Here is a 25139-nt window from a genome sequence, read left to right on the forward strand (position 1 = left end):
GAAAAAAGATACTCCCCAGAGTAGTGAAAGGAGAGGGCGATGTTGAGGTAGGCACAGGGGAATCTTGTCCTGAGATGATGGTGGTGAAAAGTGGATATTCTGGTGGGGGTGGTGGAAAGAGGCTGCAAGCACAAAACTGTATCACTTATAACACTGCAAAGCTATCCATTGTATGGTGCAAGCTGAATGGCTCAGGATCAGATTTAAAAAGTGGGGACAGGGCTGGAGAGAGCCCATTAGGTTGACCTAGGTTCGATCCCCAGCATATGTAATACAGTGTTCTTCTCCCCACTGTTGAGCCCTCCTCAGAGTGATTCCAGAGTGCAGAGCCAGGAGTAATAAATGCCTGGGCATTGATGGTTATGGCTTGAAACGATAAAATAAATAAATATTTATTTATAGACATGACAATAGACATGAAGGCCAGGTGGGTTGGCCCTTAGTAGGAAACTTGCCACAATGGGGAGAGGGCGGTTACATCAGAGAAGGGACCACCAGTGTGACAATGATAGTAGGAAAAGATCACTGGTCAAGAATTGATAGGAATGCTGATAGGAAGTAAAGGATAGGCATCATACCCCTTCAGTAACAGTACTGTAAACCAGTGTTTAAAAGGGAAAAAGAAAAGTGTCTGCTGTTAAGGCAGGCTAGGGGGCAGGAGTGAAACTGGGGACATGAGCGGAGGGAAAGAACAGTGGAGAAGAAATGGGTGCCTGGTCATTTCCTGCCTGAAACTCAATCATGAACGACTTTGTAACTGTACCTCATGACCATTCAATAAATAAAAACAATTTAAAAACTATGTGGGGTGGTGGTGGCTGGAGTGATAGTGTAGCAGGAAGGACATCTGCCTAGCATGTGGATGAACTGGGTAAATCCCTGGCATCCCATATGGTCCCAAGTCTGCTAGGAGTGAGCCCTGATAGCAGAATCAGGAGTCAGCCCCGAGAACCACCAGGTTTGGCCCCAAAATTGGAAAAAGTGCGGGTGGCAGTGGAATTGAGGCTCTGTAGGCCTTTCATAGGACACCCCAAATTCTATTCCCAGCACTGCAAGCTGGGTGGTCCTGGGTTGCTAGGAGAGACAGACAGACACACGCACATACAAGATCTTTCTCACCCCCCACAATCTCTTTCTCTCTTTCTTACCCACCTCTCAGGTTATTGAGGATGTCTGTGGCTTCCTGCAGTGTGTTGCGCCCCTTCTTGGCGGCCTCCTCGGCCAATGCTTTGGCTGCATCAGCCCTTGCCAGCAGCTGGTCGGCAGTCTGCAAGCACAGCACAGGCACATCTGTCAGAGGTGGCCCCATTTCCCCCTACGTGCGGCTCCCTAGGACTCTGGGCCTCCTCTCCCAACATGAAGCTCCCCAGAGCTCTGGGGCCCACCTGCTGCTCTGTCTTGCCCTTCTCCAGGAGGTTCCTGACTTCCAGTTCCTTCCCCTGCATGTCGTCCCGGAGGTCCTCATAGTCCTTCAGCTTCTGGTCAACGAGGCGGTCCAGATCCTTGGCTTCTTTCTTGATTTTATTGGCCTCGTTCTGTGAAAAGGAAGGTGCTTGTTTTATTTTAAATGATTATTTTTGTTTGAAGGCACATCCAGTGGTGTTCAGGGCCTATTTATGGTGGGGCTCAGGGGACCCTATAGAATGTTGGGGACCAAATCAGAGTCTACCACTTGCAAGGCAAGTGCCCTCCCCACTGTCCTATAGCTCTGGCTACTGAACAATTTTTTGTTTGCTCATTTTTGGACCACACAGAGTGATGCTCCTGGTGGTGCTGGGGAGGCCATATGGGATGCCAGCGATTGAACCAGGTTGGTAAGTGTACTAAGTGCATCTGCAGTCATCGTAGTGTGTGTTGGTGTGTAAAGTCCATATTCAAGGTGGGAAGCCACGACCCCTCCTACCTCCAGCGCCTCAGAGCCCACAGGTGCCAGCTGGGATACGCTGGCGTAGATCTCCACGGCCTTGTCCCCTGCCTTCTTGGCCTCTTCGTGTACCCGGGCTGCCTGCTTCTCCAGGTCCTGGGAGATATTTTTGGCCTGCTCATACCTGAGAACAGGAGACATGACTAAGGAAACTGCTCAAAGCAGCTTTCAGCATTGGGGTGTCAGCTGAGATCATGGGGTGGCAGGAGCGAAGGTTTCCATCTCATAGCAAAATGTGGACTGGTGCTTCCTGCAATGACTGCTCATAAAAGGGCTCTGTGACTGGGTGTCTGTAATTTGGAGCACTCAGGCTATGTCCACACCACTGTGGAGCTTTTTCCTGGCTCTGCAGTCTGGCTAAACAAGCACCTGGGAGGAGCGGGCACTTACTTCCGATGCAGCTCCTGGATCTCCAGCGCCGTCTGGTCCTCCCCTTCCAGTGCCCTCCGGAGCAGCCCATAGGCCTCTGCTGATGTCTCGTTGGCAGTCTGGGCCACACGTACAATGTTGTCAGCTTCCTGCTTGTGGCTGTAAGGTGAAGGGCAGGGTGAGGCTGAGCAATGCACAAAGAGGAGAGAGTTGAGCCGAGTCCTCCCCCAATTCTGGGGAGCCTGAGCCTGGTCTCAGGTATACGTGCCCACTAACAAGGCTGGTGTCAGGACACAGGAGCTTTGGCACATGTATGTGCATGTCCCCATGTGAGCTGAGTACCAGGTTCTGACCATTCTTATCACATGTACAAATATGACCCAGGGTCCGAGAACCATATTCTGGCTGTTCTTATTGTGTGTACATCCATGACCCACATGTCCAAGAAGCCTTTGCCCCACATGGCACCTGTAGAGATGAGTGTGCTTCTGGCACCAATAGAAGCATATGAAGTACCCCCCAACAAAGCATCACAAGCACAGGAGCTGTGGGGATGGGGGGGCACAAGACACTCACCGTTCTGCCAGCCGGCGGGCCTCCTCAGCCAGGAGCGTCATGTTATTGGGGTCACCCGTGGACTCTGGCTGTGTGACAGACTGAGGAAGACAAGACAAGGTGCTGATCCCATTGTCTCCTAGATACCCCATCAGGCCACCCTGTCTGAAAGTCTCCCCCATAAGAGATGCGCTGTCCTATGAGCCCCATATTTGGGTACAAAGATACCATGGTCCCTTTAATAGATCAATTGATTCATGGATTGACTAATGCTTAGGGCACTCAGGGATAATTCATGGTAGTGCCCAGCGGACCATATGCCGGGACTGAACCCAGGCTGGAGCCTCCAAAGCCCCAACCTCCCTCCTGGACTATGGTTCCAGCCCCCGGAGTCCCTCGAGCACTGCAGAGTACTGTGGTCACCCTCCGGACCCACTCACCACATTGGCCACGGCCATCCTGGCCTTCTCTAGCTCCCGGGTCGCAATGTCGATGAGCTGCTGGGTGCTCTCCACACGCACACGCGCCTGCTCAGCCAGTTCCTGAGTCTCAGTCACTGTGCGCCGGATGTTCTGCAGGCGGCCAATCTGGCTGGTCAGGGTGCTATTGACCCTCTGCAGGCGATCCAGAAGGTTCTGGTCCACATCTGCAGAAACATCCCAGAGGTTGAGCATGAAGTTTGCATTTGAGAGGAGGCCTGGGCTGAACCCTCAGGTCCTACAGAGGGTCTCCCAAGTGAGGAGCAGGAGTGAGCCCTAAGGATGGAGGCTGGGTAAGCCCTGAGCACATCCCCATAAAAAAAAAACAAACAAAAACAAAAAAAAAAAAAAAACAAAAAAAAACCCTGAGATATCTGTCCCAAAAGATCCCAAAAAAGAGACAAACACCAAGTCTTGTCTTTCTGTGCTGGTCTCATCTGCAGTTTGGCACATTTCAACATCAACGGTGAAACTCCTCCTGCTGGCATTACTGGCTCCTGGCTGGCAGCAACCTCAGGCACCTCCTCAGGCACACCCTGTCCCAGACTGTACCCCAGAGATCTCAAGTCCACAGTGCCCTTAGCACCACTCGCCAGTGTTTTACAGCGACAAGAGTCACCCATCCAGGGATTGTCTTGGGGGAATGTTGGAGATCAACAAAGAGTTTCTCATGTGCCTGCCATGAAGTCACCGCCATGAACCCCGGGAAGGCACCTGAAGGAGCAACTGGAACCTGCAAGGCCTCTGCTGTACAACCATAAATTAAGCTCCGGTCTTTGGAAATATTGTTTGGGCAAAAAATCATAAAGTCAGGGGCAGAGATGGTGCAAAGGATGAATGTGTGTACCCAGCAGGCTGTGTCTGGGTTATAGTCTTTAGTTTTATTTTGGGGCCACACCTGACAATCTTCAGGGGCTACTGAGTCTGCACTCAGGGATCACTCATAGGGGTGCTCAGGGATCATCTTGAATGTTGAGATTGAACCCATGTCGGCCACATGCAAGGAAAGCATTCTCCCTGCTGTCCTATCACTCCGGTCCCCTGAGTTCAAATCTTGGCTATGTGTGGGCCTGTGTGGCCCCCACCTAGAGTGGTCCCAGGGTTCCCTAAGCATTTGGAAGACACAGAGATCCCTGGCACTGCTCAGGGATCACTCCTGGCATGCTCTGGAGCCCATATGAGGTACTGGTACTGGAAATCAAACCTGGGTTTGCACATGCAAGGACTTCGCTCTCCCTGCTGTGCTATGGCTCTGACCCAGAGACACACCTTTGACATCTTGGGCCTCTCGCAGCAAGTCCATGACCTCCCTTTCAGCCTGCTTGAGCCTGTCTTCAAAGGCCTGGTCTGTCACCTTCTCGTCGCCAGTACCCAGGTTGGCGACAAGATCCTCCAGCTCCCGGAGCTTCGCGCGGTGCTCAGCCACCTGCATCCGGGAGGGGATGGGGGAGCACCTGAGAGTCTCTGCAGACTTTGCAGCCTGGAACCCATGCTGGGGATGGAGCCGCTCTAGGGGGTGTGGGAAGCTTGACCAAGCACATTCCGGGCACCAAATCCACCTGCCAGCAACCCCCTCTATACTCTTTTTTTTTTTTTTTTTTTTTGGTTTTTGGGCCACACCCTGTGACGCTCAGGGGTTACTCCTGGCTATGCACTCAGAAGTTGCTCCTGGCTTCTTGGGGGACCATATGGGACGCCGGGGGATCGAACCGAGGTCCGTCCTAGCTAGCGCAGGCAAGGCAGACACCTTACCTCCAGCGCCACCGCCCGGCCCCCCCCTCTATACTCTTAATCGCTCCTGCTAAGGGGGTGACTCCATTGGGAGCTCAGCTCCAGGGCCAGTGCCTTCCTAAGGGACCAGGCTTCCTGCTATCTTAGAAAACCCCACTGAAGCATCCATCACTCCTTGTCCCCTCTTCCCTCTACCCCAATCCTTCGCAGTCTCAATCTCTGCCTCATTCTCACTTTTTTGCTTTTTGTTTTGGGGCCACACCTGGTGGTACTCAGGGCTGAATGACTCCTTCCTGGTTCTGAGATCAGGGTTCATTCCTGGTAGAGATTAGGGGACCTGATGGGTGTTAGGGATTGACTCTAGGTTGGCCACGGCAAGGTAAATTTCCTCCCCACTGTGCTATGACTCTTCCTGGCAGAGATTAAGGGACCCTTGGGAAACAGGGGAGCGAATCTGGGTCGGCCCTCACCACTGGACTAACTCAGCCTCTGCTTGATCTCTCAAACAGACCCAGCCTCCTTCATGGCTGCTGTGCACTTTCCTAGTTGGATCTGGAATAAAATCTCTGGTCCCTGCTGGGAGGCCAAACGGGGCTTCTCATTGGTGTCCACTGGCGTCACCATTTGCCTGCTTGCCATACAACCCTCCATTGGCTGCCTGCTTGCCAGTTTCCTGTGCCTAACACAGTTGCCGACCCTTCATACACTTTCCAACTTGTAAGATTTCACCTGGCTCCTTCATCTCTCTCAGGCTCCCACCCCCGTTACTCTGTTCTTTCTGGTACACTGTTCTTTTGGGATACACTAATTTAAGTGTAACTAATGGCTTCTACCAGAAACACAAAACGAAAGTCTGCCAGGTGTGCCCAGCTAGGCACATTTCTCTGGAGTTTAGAGTATAAAGGAGCCCCCCAATCACAACTAGATAAAGGAATGAATGTCTATGTAAATGTGTGTGTACATATGAGGGGATGAAAGGGACATGAGTGAATAAATGGATATGTGTATGTGTATATGTGTGTGTGTGTGTGTGTGTGTGTGTGTGTGGGTGTGTATGGGTGTGTGCATGTCAGCAAGTGAATGCTTGTTGGGAGCCAACAAACACATGCAAGTGAATGAGTGTCTGTGAATGAAGGAATAAATAAATGAATAAATGCACAAATAGGTCTAATGGCCCAAACGCCATATTTCCACCCAGGGAAGGCAGGTCTGGAGCAAGGGTCACTGTGCGAATTAATAAACCAAGACAGTCATGAGGGAAAAAAGTATGAAGTCAGTGGCTTCTAGCCCCGTGGTCCCCAGGCCCACCAAACTGAAACCTCTTTATTCACCAGCTCACATCCAATCCGTAGTGGGGAAGGTTGAGCAAGAGACAAGTGCTTAATGCAGATCTAGTCTATGTGGACTTTTACATGTCCAAGGGATAAATGAAAAGAGGAAGCATTGTTTTCGGTAAAAATAGGGTGTTCTAACACAAATAGATGCATGAACAGATGAACACATAGTGAATGAATGAATGAATGCAGAGATGAGGGAATGTGTGTTTGTGTGAACAAATGAATGCATGTGTGAATGGGTGCCTATGTAGATAAATGTAGGCATGCTGCATGAACAGATGCACATATATGTGAGCAAACAGACTTGAGTGAATGCATACTGCATGAAGTACACTTGTATGGGTAGATGAACACAAAGATGAATAAATGCATGTTGCATGAACGGATGTGTGGATGAACAAACATTTAGGTGAATGCATGTTGTAGAATATACAAGTAAATGTATGATGAATGTTGAGCAGAAAGATGTGTGGATGAATGCACATGTGTATGGTATATGTGTGGATGAATACACACGTCAGTGAGTGCTGTATAAAGGATGTGTGGGGGGGGTGAGCACATGCATGCCATATGAAGGACAAGCACTTCGCTCCTGCATGCACTCACTCACACACCACCCAGCTCACCTTATCTCTGACCAAGCGGTAGCAGGCGGGACACTCCTGGCAGCCAGGCCATGAGCGGTTGTAGAAGTAGTTCTCCTCACATTGGTCGCAGCGGCTGCCAACAAAGCCTTCTCGGCACTGGCAACGCCCATCATCCTTGCACTGCAGGGACAGTGAGCCCTCGGGGTGGCAGTCACAGGCTAGTAAGGGGATAAGGAGAGGGGACAGGGTGAGGCAGAGAGGAACACACCAGAGGGGCGAACAGTCCTGGGGACCACTCGGAAACTGGCACCAGGGGCTCCAGGCCACGTCACGTTCAAACAAGAGTAAGGGTCAAATGAGACTCATTGCCTCTTCAGGGTGCCCTTACTTGGGGGTGAGCACTGGCTGTGTGTGGGAGCCCCAGGTCTGTATCCCCCGCAAAAATTCCCCCTCTCCCCACACCTGCGACCCCTCCCCAGGTTCCACTTTCTGGGCTTCGTCTCACACAGGTTTCATAGAAGACTCACTTGCTCCTGATCAGGCCACACTGCAGGCCCAGGAGAAACGAGGGGATTTGGCAATTGAACTGCAGTTATTTTGAGGGCCCAAGTCAGGGAAGAGCTACATCAAGGAGAAGTCAGAAAGCAGCCAAAGTGGAAGAAGGCCGAGGAGTTGTGGAGGAGTGGAAGGACCAGAGGTGGTGAACCCAGGAACGGTGACCACTTAGGATTCTGCTTGGGATGTGCCCACCCAATTTCTGTCCTGGGAACTGGGGTCAGGGTGAGTCAGAGCCACTGCCCACTCACGTTTGCAGCCTTCGGGCCCGAATCCAAAGTGGTTCCGCTCACAGCGCTCACAGTGCTGGCCAGTGACACCTGGCTGGCACTCACACTGACCCGTGCGGATGTCACACTGCCCATTGGTGGAGCCCAGGGCATGGCAGTCACATCTGCAGAGAGACCCGGGACCAGTTCCAGGTGAGACCACAAGGCAGAGATGACCTGGGCTCTCCCCTTTCCTTCATGCACGGGTCCATGAGAAGAGTTCCTTTCTCCAGCCTCACTAGCATAGCACCTCTGGGACCCATTCGATGCCAGATGTGATTCCAGGACCACAAGACTCGCTCTAAGCCCCAGGGACAGGCACTTGGCCACTGACTGCTATTGCTCAGCTAATGGAGATACATGGAAGCCACTGCCTATGACTCTTGTCCCCTAGCTGATGTACAACCTGCTGGCACCGCTCAGTGACTTATGAGCCATCAGATGATGCTCTGAGGCTGGCAGTGCTGCCTTGTGTTGGGACCCCCCCCCCCCCAGGCTTCCCAGTGCCAAGCACGACCCACCTCTCACAGCCGCGGCCACTGTGCAGGTTGTAGAAGCCCGGCTCACAAGCCCCACAGTCTCGGCCTGTCACATGGGGTCGACATTCGCACTGGCCTGTCACTGCGTTGCAGCCACCCTGCTGCTCGGCTGTTCCAAAGGGATCACAGCTGCAGGCTGAAGCGGGGACACAGAAGTGGAGCTGTGACCATCTGCCACCAGACATGGCTGGGGTTGGGGAGGGGAGAAGGTGAAGCTTGGAAGAAGAGGGAAACTGGAGGAGGGGGATCTGGAAGAGGGAGGAAGAAGAATGGAAGGAGAGAGTGGGAGGAAGGAGAAAGAAGGGGGCGAGAAGACAAAGTGGGAATAGGGAAGGAGGGGGACTGAGATGAGGTGGAAGGAGGGAGCAGGCATAGGAAGGGAAAAAGGAGAGTGGGAGGAAGAGTAGTGGGAGGCAAACCCCACCTTTGCACTTGTCTGCGGGGTTGGGGGCCAAGGGGTCCCCATAGAAGCCAGGGCGGCAGCGGTCGCAGTAGAAGCCAGCCGTGTTGTAGATGCACTTGAGACACTCCCCACTCAACCGGTGGCAGTTGCCCACAGCATTGGGATCAATGTTGCCATTGCAGCGGCACTGGCGGCACAGTCGCACTGGGCCCGCCTGGCCCAGGGGGTCCCCGAAATAGCCGTCGTCACATAGCTCGCATCGCTTCCCTGCCCGAGAAAGGAAGTCTGGTCAGGGGCAGGGCTGGGTGCAATGGGGCACGGGATGGAAGGGGCATGCTTCCACAGAAAGTGAGTTCCCACGGGTTGGTCCCTTGGGCCACTGGGAACCAGGATGCCAACTCCTGGTCCCAGACACATCTGTGGGGGCCACCACAAGGCTGAAGGCGCAGCTCATAGCAGCCCCCACTTTCTCCTTGGGACCAGAAGCACAGAAGGCAGAAGTCCAGTTCCATGACCTACAACCACATCCCCCACACTGCCAGGTGCATCCTTAGAGGGCCCATCCTGCAGGATCAGCCACACCTCCGTTTCTGCTCTCATGGGGTACTGGGGTGAGGTGGAGGTGGAGGCGGGAGAGTAGGAGGGGGGGAAATGTGTGTTTGGGGGGGCAGTGATGACTCACAGCAGAAGCCAGATAGTATCTCCTAAACACACTCCCAAACCCCAATTAACACCTTCACAAATTGCTACAGGGCCCCCCCCACAGATCAAAGACCTGGATCCCTAGCACCCTGATGATGCAACAGGCAGGTCTGGAGACTGTCTGGCTCTCCCATGCAGGGGCCCTGTTCCTGTCTGCATCCTTCATTAGGGGTACAAGGGAGAGCCCCAGGGCTGACGGCAGGGGCAGGCTTGTAGCAGCCATGTACCCCACTGGGTGCTTCCCCATTACGAAGGGATCCTGTAAGGGATTGGGGGGGGGGGAGTTACTCCTGCACCTCAGTGGAGGATAAACTGAGCCCAGGGAAAGGGTAGCTGGGGAAGCTGAAGCTTCAGTGCAGAGGGGAGGCATTTGCCTTGCATGTGGATGACCTGGGTTCATTCCCACAGGGTCCCCTAAACATTGAGTCAGCCTTGAGCACTAAACAAACCTGACCCTGCAGTGCTGACCCTCCCAAGCTGGGGCGCACTCACCAGTGGTGCCCATAGGGCAGTTGGTGCAGACCACCTCCCCGGTCTTGGGCACAGCAGCACAGCTGGAGCCCCCAGGACATGGGCAGGGCTGGCAGTCAGCTGTAGTGCCTGCTGTGGCATCCCCATAGTAACCGTCCGCACACTTCTCGCAGTGGGGGCCGGCCGTGTTGTCCGTGCAGTCGCACACGCCTATGGCAAGGAGAGTCAGTGCCGCCCCCGGGTTCCCCCTGTCCCCTGCCCCTCCCCCCAGGGTCCTCTGCCCCATGCCCTCTCACCGCTCTCAGCATCACAGGTCTCGCTGTGCCCATTGCAGGTGCAGAGCACACACGGGCTGTAGGGACCAAGACTCGGGGTCTCCCTCCGAAAGCCGGGGAGACATGTCTCGCAGAACTGACCCCCATAGCCTGCTGGGCAGGTGCACATCTCCACCCAGTTGGCAGGGACCCCAGGCCCAGGCCGGGCACTAGCCAGGGTGACATCGTCCAAATAGCCAGCACCTGGGAGAGGGAGAAAGGAAGGGGGGATGTTGAGTCCACCTGGGCCCAGACTACAGCCCCAGCCTGTACTAGGATTAGAGACGGGAGAAAAGCATCCGGGATCTCGGCACTAAGTGCCGGGAACAGCAAAGTTATAGGTTCCCATGTGCACACATATGCCCACATTCATGCCTCCACGTATATATACAGAACAGCTGGGAGGTAATGTGCCACCCAAACACAGCTGTAATGACCCCATGGAGGGTCTGGGGCAAGGTCACAGGTGCTAAGGTGCCTGCCTTGCATGCAGCTGTCCCGATTCCATCCCCAGCACCACCTTTGGTCCCCTGGCATCATGGGCATGGTCCTAGAGGCCACAGGCCACAGGATCCACCCTGACGGATCCTGAGTCTAGCCAGGTGTGACTCTCTAGGTCCCCAGCACCATCAGGCTCCTGCAGCACCTTGGCCTCAGGCCCTCTCAATCATTGATGGGGAGGAGGCATCTTAAGGCATCCTAAGCTTGGGAAAGCTCCCATCAAAAACAGAAACCAAAAAACTCCAACACCTTGTGGGTTCTGCTCTTGCAAGCCTGGTGAACATACTGAAAACCCGAAGAACTTTTGGTAAGAAATGTGGGAAGTCCCACGAAGTTCCACAGTACAAGAAAGGCAAGGATTCTCTGTATGCCCAGGAAAAGTGACATTATGATAGGAAGCGGAGTGGCTACGGAGGGCAAACTAAGCCAATATCCTGGAAAAAAGATTAAAACTACAAAGAAGATTGAGTTGAGCCCAACTGCAGATCTAAGAGAATGCTGGCAATTAAGAGATGCATTTTGAAGTGGGGAAGGAGATAAAAAGAAAAAGGGACGAGTGATCTAATTTTAAACTTCATCTTTTATTATGAAGACAAATCTTGGGATGTATTAAACTGGGTTAGTGTTTGAGGAGGAAATGTAGCAGTCATGAATAAAGTTCCCTTGAGAAAGAAAAAAAAAAAAAAAACCACAACTCCCTGACAAGTACTGGGCAGGATAATAAAAAACCAACATCATAGAGAAGAAAGAGGGTGAGTGGACAGTTGGGAAGGGGTGGGATAGGGGCCAAGGCTGACAATTGGGATTCTGCTTCCCAAAAGGGGAGAGTCTGTGCATATCTGTGCACAGGACTGATGGAACGGGTCCCTGCCTCTCAGGAAACAGGAAGTCAAGTTAGGGTGTTCGCAGAGAAAAATGGTTTGTGACCAGCCCAGCCCACCCACTGCACACAACCAAGCATTGGCTCTGCAAAAGATGACCCCTAACTACAACTCCTGTTATAAAAATAACAACACAAATGAAAGGGAAGGGGGTGGGATAAGAAAAGACTAAAACCCCAAAGTTGGCCAGAGCCATAGCACAGCAGGTACAGCATTTGCCTCACACACAGCAGCAGCTTGAGCTCAATCCCGGGCATCCCATATGGTCCATAGAGCCTGTTAGGAGTAATTTTTGAGTGCAAAGCCAGGAGTAACCCCTGGTCATACCAGGTATGACCCAAAAACAAACAAACAAACAAACAAAAATAAAAAAGTAGGGGCTGAAAAGATAGCATGGAGGTAGGGCATTTGCCTTGCATGCAGGACAGGTTTCGAATCCCAGCATCCCATATGGTCCCCCGAGCCTGTCAAGAGCAAATTATGAGCATAGAGCCAGGAGTAACCCCTGAGAAATGCCAGGTGTGACCAAAAAACCAAAAAACAAAATGAGAGTAAAACTCAAAGCAAAGCAGGTCCATTCTTCTTATTGGCAATTTCAGTGAACCTTCACTAGCTAGTCTTTTAAGGCTTGCAGTTCAGACTCTATTTCTAGTCTGTTTCTACTAAAGAATTAGTAGCAGAGTTATACTGAAAACAGTGCTCCATATCTCTAGCTCTAACTTCTTCCTAAGCCCCAGACCCAAATTTCTTTCACTCATCTACAATTTTGGTGGGGGATTCTGTGTTCAGAGACTACTGGCGGGATCACATTCACAGTGATGGGGCTCACACCCAGGTCTCCTGCTGGTTAAATCATGAACTCAGCCCCTTAGGCCCCAGATTCGCCATTTCAACCACCAAACCGGGTTATCTTGTTCATCGAAGAATAAAACATCAGTCCACCCCAGACACATTCCCATGGGCCCCCCCGTTCTCGGAGCAGATTCTGACAGAACAAGACCCCTTGATGGGCCCTGTTTCAGAAGATGAAACCACTGCAGAGTCAGTTCCATGACTATTTTTTTTTTTTTTTTTTTTTTTGTTTTTTGGGCCACACCGGCGGTGCTCAAGGATTACTCCTGGCTGTCTGCTCAGAAATAGCTCCTGGCAGGTACGGGGGACCATATGGGACACCGGGATTCGAACCAATCACCTTTGGTCCTGAATCGGCTGCTTGCAAGGCAAACGCCGCTGTGCTATCTCTCCGGCCCAGTCCCATTGACTATAGGATTGCTCTGGGCTATTTCATACTCATGTGTATAGGATGTCCTTCACAGTTGAGTTACCTCCCCCAGCCCAGGTCACAGTCTCAGGACATAGACAGTAAAATCACCGGAAATCAGATTCTATACCTAAGCACTTTCTTCCAACATCCACAGCCCCTGATGGTACCAGCACTTACTCCTTTCGCTATATGTCCCACGGATCTTGATAGCGGTTTAAATGTTGAGAAGCTTTTGAAATTCGGAAAAGAGGGTCACGGGTGGGCCCTCCAGGGGTAATCAGTGGCTTCATGGAGTCTGGGGAAAACAAGGAAAATGGCCAGCAGGTGAACTACAGCAGATGTGAGACCTATGCCCAATGGCCCACGGAGAGGTCTCTCGTGGGAGTGGGCTCTCATCAGCTTCAACAGTGTGGGGACCAGAACTAGCTTCCCTGCTCAGGTGATGGGGCACCTCACCTGAAGATGTACTTCACGGTGGTCTCACTGGGGTAAGCATTACCCTGAGCGATCAGGGGCACAGACACCCTCAGGCCAGCCCCCTCAAGCACCACATCCTCTGCGGACAGGCGGGTGTCCGGCCGGTCCACGCGGAAGGAGAAGGAAAAGTTCTGACCATAACTCAGCACCTGCTGGCCCAGGAACTTAGCTGGAAGGCAGATAGGAGAGGTAGAGCTATAGCATGGGGTGACCAGGATGCAGGGCCCCGCCCACTGGGAGCCCAGCTCACGCCATGGCACTGCCTATCATGGGGCCACACCCTCCACAACCCTGCCAATCAAAAGACCTGAGGCCCTGTCCAACAGAAACCATGCGTGATACAGCCATGCCCACTTACCTGCATCCAAAGGAACCACGCCCTCTGAGGCCCTGCCCACCACAAGCCCAACCTCCTCAGCCCTGCCCACTTGAAGCCAAGGCCCCGCCCACACACCACTAGCACCTTTATGTCCACCATAAGCCACGCCCTCTTTGTTTCTGCCCAGGGGAAGATCCCAGGCCAAACCTGGCCCGGGTGCTTCACTTCTATGGAGGTCATGCCCTTCGCAATGCCCCCACCAACCAGAGGCCACACATACCTGGCGCAATAAAATATCTTGGAAAATAGCTGTCAGAGATGACAGACACATCTTGTCTCTCCGCAGACCAGTCCAGCGAAGCATCGGAGCCATCTCTTTGCTCAGCGTGCCACCCATCATCATCTGCGGGTGCAGGGGGAGTGGGAGAGCGTCAGGACATGCTAAGAACCCAAGTTAGGACTCTGTTTTTAGTTTATAGAAAGGCCACAGAAGTGGTCAATGGTAGTTTTTCACTCCCAACAGCCTTACAGACTTGTGTGGCTTTACTGTGAAGTCAGTACTTGCTTTCAGCAAATTTGTTTTTCTTTTTGGTTTTTGGACTACAACTGGCAATGTTCAGGGCTTATTCAAGGCTCTGCACCCAGAAGTTACTCCTGGCAGGGCTTCGGGGACCATTTGGGATGCTGGGATAGAACCTGGGTCTGCTGTGCAAGGCAAACGCCTCCACCTGCTCTCTAGCCCCTTAGCAAATTCTAAAACAGCATGTTTTCATGAAAAGCTCAAAGCCAAGGCCAAGATGGAGAAGTGGAAGAACATGTGTTTCCCTGTCTGAGGTCCTGGGTTTGATCTCCAGCACACCACTGGTAGCCCCTAAAAGTTCAAGTGAAAAAGTCATGCTCGTTAATTATTTTTGTTTTGTTTTGGGGCTACACTGAACAGTGCTCAAGGGTTATTTCTAGATCTGGACACAGAGATAACTCCTGGTGATGCTCAGGACATTGAACCTGAGTCAGCTATGTGCAAGGCAAGGGCCCTCTCCACTGTGCTATTGTTCTGGCCCACTGTTTTTGTTTTTGGGCCACACCTCACTTTGATTGGGGGTTACACATGGCTCTGAACTCAAAAATCATTCCTGAGGACTATATGGAGTGCAGGAGATCAAACGTGGAGCGGTCATGGGTAAGACAAGTGCCAAACGTGCTATATACCATTGCCCCGGCCAACATTAACAAATTTTTATGGTTGTGTTCTGATGCGGGAGTTGGGAATTCCATTCCTGTGTTAGTCCTGAGTGAGGCCAGTGCAAAGAGTGACTTTCCAGCACCTTCAGGAGTCCCCCAAACCACAACCAACCACCAACCAAAGCCCCCACCAGTCAGTAAGGAAGAAACAAGAAAGAAACAACCACACTTCAGATAGTGTCTGGTTCTGGGGGCCCCACGACGGCCTTGGCTTACCTAAGCGAAAAGTGGAGGTAATGGAATAGGTGCTGTAGCCCACGGCATTGGTGCAAACTGAGGAGTGTCCGAAGCAGAAACAGGGGACACAGCCTCTTGGGTTTGAGGGCTCCAGGTTGAAAAATCCAGGTTTACACCTGAAAAGGGGGTGCGGGTATCCTTAGGGCTGTTCTTACCATTGGGGACAGGGGTCAGAGGCAGCAGCAGGACACCCCATCTCCCAGTAGGAAAGGGTCACACCTCTCGCAGTTGAAGCCCTCCACATTGTCCTTGCAGACGCAGCGTCCTGTTTCCACATTGCACTCATCAATGCTGCCCGAAGGGTTACAAACGCAAGGCCTGAAGGAAGGCAGAAGGTGAGCACTGAGTGCTGAGCAAGGGGGGAGGGTGTGGAAAGCGCAGTTGTTCCCCCAATCTGTGTCTACCAAGTTCATTTTCCTCATAATGAAACTTGACCAACAAGCAAAAGTGAGTCCTGAAGTCATCTGTACACTTAGGTTTGAATTCCATCAAGGAACACACATCCTCTTTAACTTTTTTTGGTTTGGGGCCACACCTGGCTGTGCTCAGGGGACTCATTTGGGGTGCTGGGAACTGAACCAGGTGGTCGGCCATGTGCAAGGCAAATGCCCTCCCTACTGTGCTATCACTTTGGCCCCTACGTGTCCTCTTTGAACGGGGATCCCAACAGATGAATGGATTATGAAGATGTGGTTCATACACAAACACACAATAAAATACTATGCAGCTGCCAGGAAGGACAAAATTGTGCAATTTGTTGCACCCTGGCTGGAACAGGAAAATAACATCATGTTGATTGAAGAAAGCCAGAAGAAGATAAACATAGTATAGTCTTATGTATCGGTAGGATAGAGAATAATGGGATGAGGAAATGGAATGGAGTAAAGGGAAGATGCCAAGGGTACACTAGAGCCCAGAGCTTAGGGAGAAGAACATAGAAGAAAAGAAATAAAGGGGGAAGGAAGAAGGTGATGAAAGGAAGTGATGGGGGACAAGGGGTTGGGGCTCTGGTTATACTGGGGGTGTGGAGAGTGGAGTAGTTACATCCAAAACACAGACTTGTTTCTGTTGTTGCTTTTGTTTTTTGGCTACACCTGGCAGTACTTAGGGGTTAATCCTGACTCTGCACTCAGAAATTACAACTCCTGGTCTGGAGTGATGGCACAGTGGGTAGGATCTATGCCTTGTATGCAGCTAACTTAGGTTTGATCCCTGGCATCCCATATAGTCCCCCGAGTACCACCATGGGTCTGATATCTCCCTGACCCCATATCACAGTTCCTTAATGAAAGAAAAAAATTATAAGAAAAAAAAACACATGGATACTTGGCACTGACTAGGCACCAACTGTTCTAGGTTGGTATGGAGGAGGGTGAAGTCCTGGCTCTTCATGGCATTGTGGGGGACAGGGGTACTGCCACGGGATCCACTACCCTGCATGCCTGTCATGTTCTCTGAGTCCCTTTCTGGTCGTGCAGTCTTACCTACAGCCTGCCTCCGTGAGGGAGTGGTAGCCAGGCTGGCAGCGGTCACACTTGTCCCCCATCACTCCTGGCTTACAGGTGCACCTGCCATAGCTGTCGCACTGAGTACTCAGGGAACCTGGAATGGAGACACACATCCCCCACATGGGTAAGAAGAGTGGATGGGGAGAGTGCAGAAGGGACCCTGTGAACCAGCTGGGCAATCACTGGGAGGTGGTTCCAGAGGCCAGAAACTCCACAGGCACTCTTGGTCCCTCCTGTACTCTAGAGCCAGGGTGTTTGGATCCAGAATGTACACACATATATACACATACTTGTCTTGTGCAGACCTTATGCAGCTGTCCCCCCAACAGAGACACAACACACACCCTATCCAGCCAGTCCCTTCTGCAGGCCCTCACGTTGCACCCTAACTGGCCATTCCTGACATAGACACTGGCCCGGAAGTCACTGTGGCCTTTAACAGCCACCAACTCTCAGCCCCCAAATGCTGCTGGCAGACTCCAGACTAAACAAAATCAGGAGCACAAAGTTAACTCCCATCCTGGGTTCACTTGGTGCCCCCGCTTCACTGTTCATCCTCAGGACAGCCCTGGTGGCAGATGAGTCAGAGTACACCCTTGGGCCTTTTTTGGGGGGTACAGTGTGCCCCCCCATCACTTACCTACAGCGCTACAATGGCACGGGGCACAGGCTTCGTGGGTTCCCAGACGGAAGAAGTTTTCTCGGCACCGCTCACACTTAGCCCCATCCGTGTTCCCCTGGCAATTGGTACAGTGGCCGCCGTGTCCGGTAGAGCGATAGAGCTCAGGGTCGAAGTAGCACTCCTGGGAGCGGCCATTGCAGTCACAGGCTATAGCCAAAGACACCAGGGTTTACCCAGGTGTCGCTTCCTACTCAGAGGGGTCGGGGGCCGGGATCTGAAGGAGGGGGGGGCCTGGTTTGCAGCCCCAACAACAGAGGGTCCTCTGGGCTTGGTAGGTGGGATACCAAAAAAAATCACCCCCCAAATACTCAGAAGAAATCCTCCAGCCCTCACTTCCCAAGGAACATGTGGAAGTCTCATGGGACACAGGCCTGCTGCAGGCCATGTGCCTTCAACACAGACATGCTAAGGGCCACATGGGCAGAGCTGCCTCTACTTGTGCATATGCCTTCCCACTTTCCCCCATGCTCCAGCCAGGTTGGTGGCACTCACGCAGACACTCGCTGGCGCTCTCGGCTGTGGCCCGGCGCCACGGGCGGTCATTGAAGAAAGGCAGACACTTTTCGCAGTCTGGCCCATAGGTGTTGTGCTTGCAGTCACACACCAGCTGGCCCCGGCCATCCCGCACACACTCACTGGCATGCCCATTACACTTGCACCTGTGAGAAGTGGGGTGTCGATAAGAGGGCGGGGTGGAGACAAGTGTGCCAAGATGGGGATTGGGTGGGGTGAAGAGGCCACCCACAGGATCACACCTGCCACGCCTGTCCAAGGGAAGAGACCAGGTCCCTTCCCCACCCCTCTTCCCTGCAGGCTTTCACAGCCCACCTTGGGGTTCACTCACCTTCCCCCAACAGCGAAGTCAGAGATGGCGTAGTAGTAGGACTTGAGGACTTTGGGGTCGCTGAACACCTCATCCCCAAATGTGTTGAGGCGGTTAAGAGTGACCCGGATGTCAGTGGCTGTCACCCACTCCTGCAGAATGCAGAGTTAGGGAGGGTTAAGGAGGGGTAAGGAAGCTCCCCAGGATGCCCAGCACCCAGCCCTTCCCTTCCTAGATGCTGCCTTTTTGAAATCTCAGTGGCTAGGGGACCAAGAGTCCCTCAGGAACAATTAAAAGAGACATACTAGTGCCCTCAGCTGTGGAAAAGCTCCCATGAAATCATGGGAGTTTTCTGGGGTGGAGAAATGGGCACTAAGCACCCTACTTGGGCTGGACATGCCTGCTGTTGGGCCTGAAAGATTCCTGACATTGCGGCTCTACCAGCCTCTCACCCTGCCCCCTAAATTAGAGAATCCCGATATGAAGCAGTGGTGTTGCATGAGGGTTAAAAATCTTCCTTGGAGGGCCCGGGCGGTGGCGCTAAAGGTAAGGTGCCTGCCTTGCCTGCGCTAGCCTAGGACGGACCACGGTTCGATCCCCCGGTGTCCCATATGGTCCCCCAAGCCAGGAGCAACTTCTGAGCACATAGCCAGGAGTAACCCCTGAGCGTTACCGGGTGTGGCCCAAAAACCAAAAAAAAAAAAAAAAAAAAAAAAAATCTTCCTTGGAGGGGGCCAGAGCTTGGAGGTAAGGCGTTTGCCTTTCATGCAGAATGTCATTGGTTCAAATGCTGGCATCCCATATGGTTCCCCATGCCTGCCAGGAGCTATTTCTGAGCATAGAGCCAGGAGTAACCCCTGAGCTCTGCTGGTGTGACCCAAAAACCAAAAAAAAAAAAAAAAAAAATTTCTTCCTTGGAGAGATAAGAATGGGACCATGCCCAGCCTGGCTCTCTGCTAAGCCACTTCTGGACTGAGATATAGCCCAGTGCCTGTGATTAGAGCAGACTGAATGAATGAATGAATGAACGAATGAATGAACAAGCACTGGGATTGCTAGATGGCCACACAATAGTGGGTTGATCCTGAGAAAGACGGGACTCCCTGACTGCTCAAACGGTTGGCCGCCACACTTGTCCTTGTCCCTAGGATCCTGAGACAGGACTCTCAGCTCCAGGTAGGATCTTTAACTTGGCAACATAATAGTGTGCATGTTGGGCACAATGCTCAGGTAGTAGTACATGGACTGAGGCAATAAGTAGGTCTGGGAGACCAGAGGGACAGTATAACATGGAGGGTGCTTGCCTTGCATGTGGCTGACCTGGCTCTGATCCCAGCAACCCATAGGGTCCCTGAGCACTGTGAAGAGTAACTGATGAGTGTAGAGCCAGGAGTCATCACTGGGTATAGTGAAAGAAGAGCAAAACCAAAAACAGTCTGAATAGAACACATCCGGGACAGGGCTCCCTGATTTCTGTGAGATCCCAGCCCTGGCTTCGAGACCCCTTCAGCTAATGATCCTAGTGAATTTCAAGTCAGGTGTCCAGGAGTCATCACTGGGTATAGTGAAAGAAGAGCAAAACCAAAAACAGTCTGAATAGAACACATCCGGGACAGGGCTCCCTGATTTCTGTGAGATCCCAGCCCTGGCTTCGAGACCCCTTCAGCTAATGATCCTAGTGAATTTCAAGTCAGGTGTCCTGGTCAGTTCAATTCCTCCATCTGGGAAACAAGCCTGGCATGACCTTCTTGTAGATAGAAGTCTGTGGGCATGAAAAGCGTCCTCAGAGCCTGCTCTGGTTCTGCCTCTGCTCTCGGAAATCCTGGCGGGACAACCGGCACACCCGCTCTGGAGAAACAGAGCTGCAGGCGTCTGTGTCTGTCTGTGCGTGCGGGGGGCCGGGAGGCACCTGGCACGGAGCGCACCAGCCTGAACTCATAAAAGTAAATTTCTGTGCATACCCGTGAGTATAATTAGCGAGGAGCAGAGCTGCTCATTTGGCCCGGGGCACGCTCAGAAACCCAATAACACCTCCCACTCTCAGCCGCAATGTCAGGAATCTTTCAGGCCCAACCCGTCTCTCTGGGCTGAACTTGCTTGTGACAGCCTTTCCCCCAGGCGTGTCCCTCCAAGCCCCCCAACACACACACACACACACACACACACACACACACACACACACACACACACACACACACACACACACACACACACACACACACCTGAAGTTCCCTGGGACCACATCCACCAGGTCCCCCCACTACTCCAGAGTCCTAAGGACAATCTTATTGGCTTTCTCTGTTCACCAGATCAAAAGATCAAGCTCTGTGGTTCAGGGTACTTATTTTGTTTGTTTTTTTGAGGTCTCCAATTCTTTGCCCGTGACAATGAGATAATGAATATCTTCAGTCAGTCGATCCATGGTGTCTGAAAAACTACCAGCAAAGGTGCAATGATGACCATGAGTGTAAAGTCACATACCCTTGGTACCAGTCTGAGAAACTCCTGAGAAAATTGAGAAACCTGGAAAAGCAGAGCCAGCGAAGGGGAGCCCAGTTTCCCTAATTTTTTTTTTGTTTTTGTTTTTTATTTTGTTTTTGGGCCACACCAGCAAAGCTAAGGGCTTACTTATCATTCCTGGCAGAGCTTGGGGGACCTTCTGAGATGCCAGAGATGGAACCTAAAGGAGCTACATGCAAGGCAAGCACCTTCTTCCTGTACTCTCTTCAGGCCCTGGTGCCCCATTTCTTGAAGGAGGTTTGGGAGCCAACATCCTCTTCCCTCACTCTCAGAGCCTCTAAAACCCAACTGAGTTGCAGCCGAGTCGGTCCTGGGAGAGCAAGAACCAGAGCGCACGCATCCAGGGACACCCAGTTAATGTCTCTGAATAAAGATAACCAGACAACAGAGGCCTGAGTTCCTGCAGCACCCAGTATCAGGTTGTAGCCCTCCTGTGTCAGACCAACGGAGGAGCTGATGCCAGAAACAGTGGCCACCACTGTCTGTTGCCTGCCTGGTGAAGGCACCATGTTTTCTGTGGGAAATGGGCACTAGGGATGAAAAACCAGGGCCTGGTACATGCAAAGCACAGAGCTGGCGCTAAGCCACCTCTTGGTACATGGTTGCATTTAAAGAAGTAAGGAACTGGCCAATGTTTACCGGTGAAGATGCCCAGCAGCTCCACTTCTTGCCTCAACCCAACTCTGTCCCTAAGCACTGTGTTCTGAACACACCCTACCAATGCTACAAGGACCGCATTGTTGGAAGACCCCTCCCCTGGCAGAGCCACTGCTAAGCAGGACCTCAGAGACAACTGGGACAATCTCAGCACTGACCAGCTTGTTTTCAGTGTGGGCCAGCACTGCCTCAGAATGCCTTAACAACATTTTGGAGCCTACTACCAGCATCATCTCAGTGCCAACCAGCACAACCCTGGAGTAGACCAGTATAGAGATTTTCATCAGCTCCTAGGCAGTGACACAGGACACCGGAAGAAGAGGCCCAGACTCCCAGGGAGGACTGTTCTCCCTCACCTTTTTTGTTTTATTTTGTTTTGGGGCCACACCTGAGGGTGCTCAGGGGTTACTCCTAGCAGTTTCAGGAAACCCTTTTGGGATGCCAGGGATCAAACCCAAGTCAGCTGCATGCAAATGCCCTACCAACTGTGCTATAGCTTTGGCCCTATCATCCCCTTTTATAGCATCCCAAATTGTGCCCTGGAATCCAGCAAGTTGCAGGAAAAACAAAGAAACAGCTGCAAAAGGCAAATGTTTCATAAACGGGGTTCCTCTATTCGGAAATCAAACTGTGAGTCCTCAGCTCATCCCAGGCCAGTTTGGCTGCCTTGATCATGTTGATCATCCCACATGGGCCTTGCAAGGCATTGGCCCCTGCCAAGGCCAGCCCCAGAGAGCCGGTTCCATGTCCGCAGTAAGCCTGGCTCACTGCCCAGGTCTGTCCACATGCTAGGCCTGAGCAACTGGGGCTGGTGTGGTGATGTGCTGATAGGCTCTGCGCACACACACTCACCAGAAACACGGAGTCTCTGGGCATGCAAAGACTTGGGTTCCACCCCCAGTGCTGCACGGTACCCCACCATCCCCAGGAACAGCAGAAGCAACCCTGGAGTAAAAAGTCAGCAGTGGCATCCAAGCACGGCTGGGTGTGCCCCCCAAAAACAAAGGATCTCTGAGCCTTCCTATCAGGACGTAAGGCAAAGTCTTCTAGACCAATGATCCCCCTGGGTGTCTCATGTCCCACACACTCAGGCTGGGTTCCTGAGGAGTTGTCATGGGGGCTCACAGGTCAGCATTTCTTGGCTCAGAAATGAAGGGCGCTGGGGGAAGGGGAGGAGGGACCTGGAGCACTCTGCTCCCACTATTCCTGCATGCTATTGGGAAACTATATGTGTGGGCTGCAAGAGAGGTTAGGAGTACAGGGAGGAGAATATGTCTGGTGAGCATGAGGCGTGGGTGGAACCCCTGGTATATGTGGGGTTCCCTAGAGAATGGTGTGAGGATGGGGGAACCCCAGTGAAACTTTTTTTTTTTTGGTTTTTCGGGCCACACCCATTTGATGCTCAGGGGTTACTCCTGGCTAAGCGCTCAAAAATTGCCCCTGGCTTGGGGGGGACCATATGGGATCGAACCTCGGTCGAGATCTTTCCTTGGCTAGAGCTTGCAAGGCAGATACCTTACCTCAAGCGCCACCTCACCGGCCCCACCCCAGTGAATCTTAAGACCAGCATTGAGAACCTCCCTCAGGGGCAGAGAATGGAGCAACTTCCTTCAGTCTTTTGTGTCACATCTGCCAATGTTCAGGGATTACTCCTGGCTCTAAGCTCAGGAATTACTCCTGGTATGGCTTGGGGGACCATATGGAATGCTAGGAATCAAACCTGGGCCAGCCACATGCAAGGCAAGTGCCTTCCCTGCTGTGCTATTGCTCTGGCCCAGTTCAGTCTTTCAAGATGTTGAAAGCAAGAGGGATCTGGTCTGTCTCCCCTCCAACATAGGTCTGGATCAAAACTATGCAACTTACATATTCTTAGGGAATGATATGCTTGGTGGTGTCAGGGGCCCAGAGACCAAACCTAGAGATACACCACCAACTTGGGGCAGGGGTTCAATGGTCGGTCCATGGTGCTGGGGCCATCAGGACACCTCCTTAGCAGCAGTGCCTGGGGTCAAACTCAGGTCACTGCGAACCCCTCAACTCCCCCCAATCCCTGAAGCATGGTCCTGATATACCAAAAAAAGTCCCTTCCTAAAGAAGGGACAGAGGAGGGCAGAAGTGGGGGAATGCCCACCTGCAGGACGGGGCTGTTGTCAAAGTTGTAAGCGCTGGGCCGGCCCTCCAGGGTGGAGAAAGCCACATTGCCGCCTGTGAGCGGGGAGATGTCACTGAACTCATCGGTGCACAGTGCCTGCTGCTCGTCCCCACCCGTGCGGATGAAGCCACGGTTGGCCTTGCCGTAGGTGTTCTCGCAGGAGCCGCTGTAGTACTGATACGGCACCCACGGCCCATCCTCTCGGGTGCGCTTGTAGATGGCAAAGCTCTCGGGCCGGCTGGTGTGGAACTTGAGGCGCACGTAGGTGATATCAAAGGCCTTGCCTGGTGAGGAGACAGATGGCAAATCAGATGGAGATGGCTCACTGCCTCTTCAAGGCGGCCCAGTCCACTAGAATGGTCCCGCTTAGAGCCCTCCTTGACCTCCATGGCCCCACTCCCCATTGAAGGCCCCACCCACCTATAATCCAGCCTTCTGCTGGCCCAGCAGCTATCATCAATTACTTCCTGGACCTCCACCTACTCCCCCATCATCTCCAGCCCCCCCCACCCCAGGACCTCCATTAAGCCCATCATTTCCAGTACCACAGGGCAGATGTGGGGAGAAAACTAAAAATGGGATGTTTTTCTTAGTTCAGGAGAATCAATGCCACCCCCCTTCGCATCCTCCTGACCCCCATCACCAACCCCCTTCTCTATTGATTGGGCTCAGCTCACATTCTGCAGAGTTTTCAGCGGTGGCAGCGTGTGGCATGGAGTAACTTTAGGGCCAACAGGCTGGGCCTGGTGATGGGGGAAAGACAGTGGGCCCTAAAGCCCTCAACCTGGAGTCCCCTAGCAAGACTCCGGTCTCCCTGTCTCCCCCCAGACGCTCACCAGTCTGAGTGACAGCTGAGAGCCCAGGATATATACAGCTTGGCGTGTGCTGGTGCTTGTATGCACAAACACCCTAGCCCCTCCCTCCCTCCTCTCTCTCTCTCTCTCTCTCTCTCTCTCTCTCTCTCTCTCTCTCTCTCTCTCTCTCTCACACACATACACACACACACACACTCTCTCTCTCTCTCTCTCACCACATTCCTTCCACATAGCAAGGCTGGGGCGCAGATGTTTAGAAAGAGGCACACAAAGTTAGCCCGGACTTCCTGCTCTGCACCCCCCAGTTCCTGGCGACTAGTGGGGGGCGGCAGGCACCTCAACAATGAGAAGAGCCCTTTGTGCAAAATGCACAGCCTCCCACGTGGGGAAATATTTCTCATCTCCTGAGGGGGGCAGGGGAACCTTCCTGCTAGCTCCAGGGCTGGGACAGAAATGCCTCTGCCTAGTGTGGCTCTCTGGGGCAAGGGGGGCCCCCCTCGGAAGGAGGCTCTTCCGGGAAACCGGACAGAGGTGACCCTTGCTCCTTCCTTTTCAAGCGACAAATCTAGAACTGAGAGTCGCAGTGTCTTCCTGGCAGCAAGTGCCTTGGAGAGGGGCCAGAAAGGTGGTTTCCAAGGGTGGTGCCCGTGCAGAGCTGGTATGCAGGACCCCCAGAGCCTGAGAACTCCTCAAACAGAGCTGGGGGTCCCCCCCAGAAACTGCCAGGTATGGAGTGAGGGAAAGTAAAGAGAGACAAAGGAGGAGGGAAGGATGAAGAAAATAAATAAAAGAATGTGGAGGGCTGGGGCTGGAGAGATAGCATGGA

At 52.7% G+C, this 25139-nt stretch overlaps 1 protein-coding gene across 1 annotated transcript in view; it reads right to left on the reverse strand.

Annotated features, from left to right (window-relative positions):
* The window catches only part of LAMC1 (laminin subunit gamma 1), a 67044-nt gene that overhangs the window by 7482 nt on the left and 34423 nt on the right, over nt 1-25139 (reverse strand). The window contains 24 exon segments of the mRNA XM_049777578.1: nt 1153-1267; nt 1386-1535; nt 1904-2048; nt 2315-2452; nt 2870-2949; nt 3289-3494; nt 4597-4753; nt 7022-7200; nt 7789-7931; nt 8328-8481; nt 8770-9015; nt 9943-10131; nt 10218-10439; nt 13059-13143; nt 13146-13176; nt 13338-13527; nt 13958-14080; nt 15136-15272; nt 15376-15474; nt 16641-16758; nt 17305-17493; nt 17839-18005; nt 18191-18321; nt 23478-23782. Of these exon segments, the coding sequence (XP_049633535.1) occupies nt 1153-1267; nt 1386-1535; nt 1904-2048; nt 2315-2452; nt 2870-2949; nt 3289-3494; nt 4597-4753; nt 7022-7200; nt 7789-7931; nt 8328-8481; nt 8770-9015; nt 9943-10131; nt 10218-10439; nt 13059-13143; nt 13146-13176; nt 13338-13527; nt 13958-14080; nt 15136-15272; nt 15376-15474; nt 16641-16758; nt 17305-17493; nt 17839-18005; nt 18191-18321; nt 23478-23782 (3699 nt within the window).

This window comes from Suncus etruscus, chromosome 7 (genome assembly GCF_024139225.1).
Source record: "Suncus etruscus isolate mSunEtr1 chromosome 7, mSunEtr1.pri.cur, whole genome shotgun sequence".
NCBI lineage: Eukaryota > Metazoa > Chordata > Mammalia > Eulipotyphla > Soricidae > Suncus > Suncus etruscus.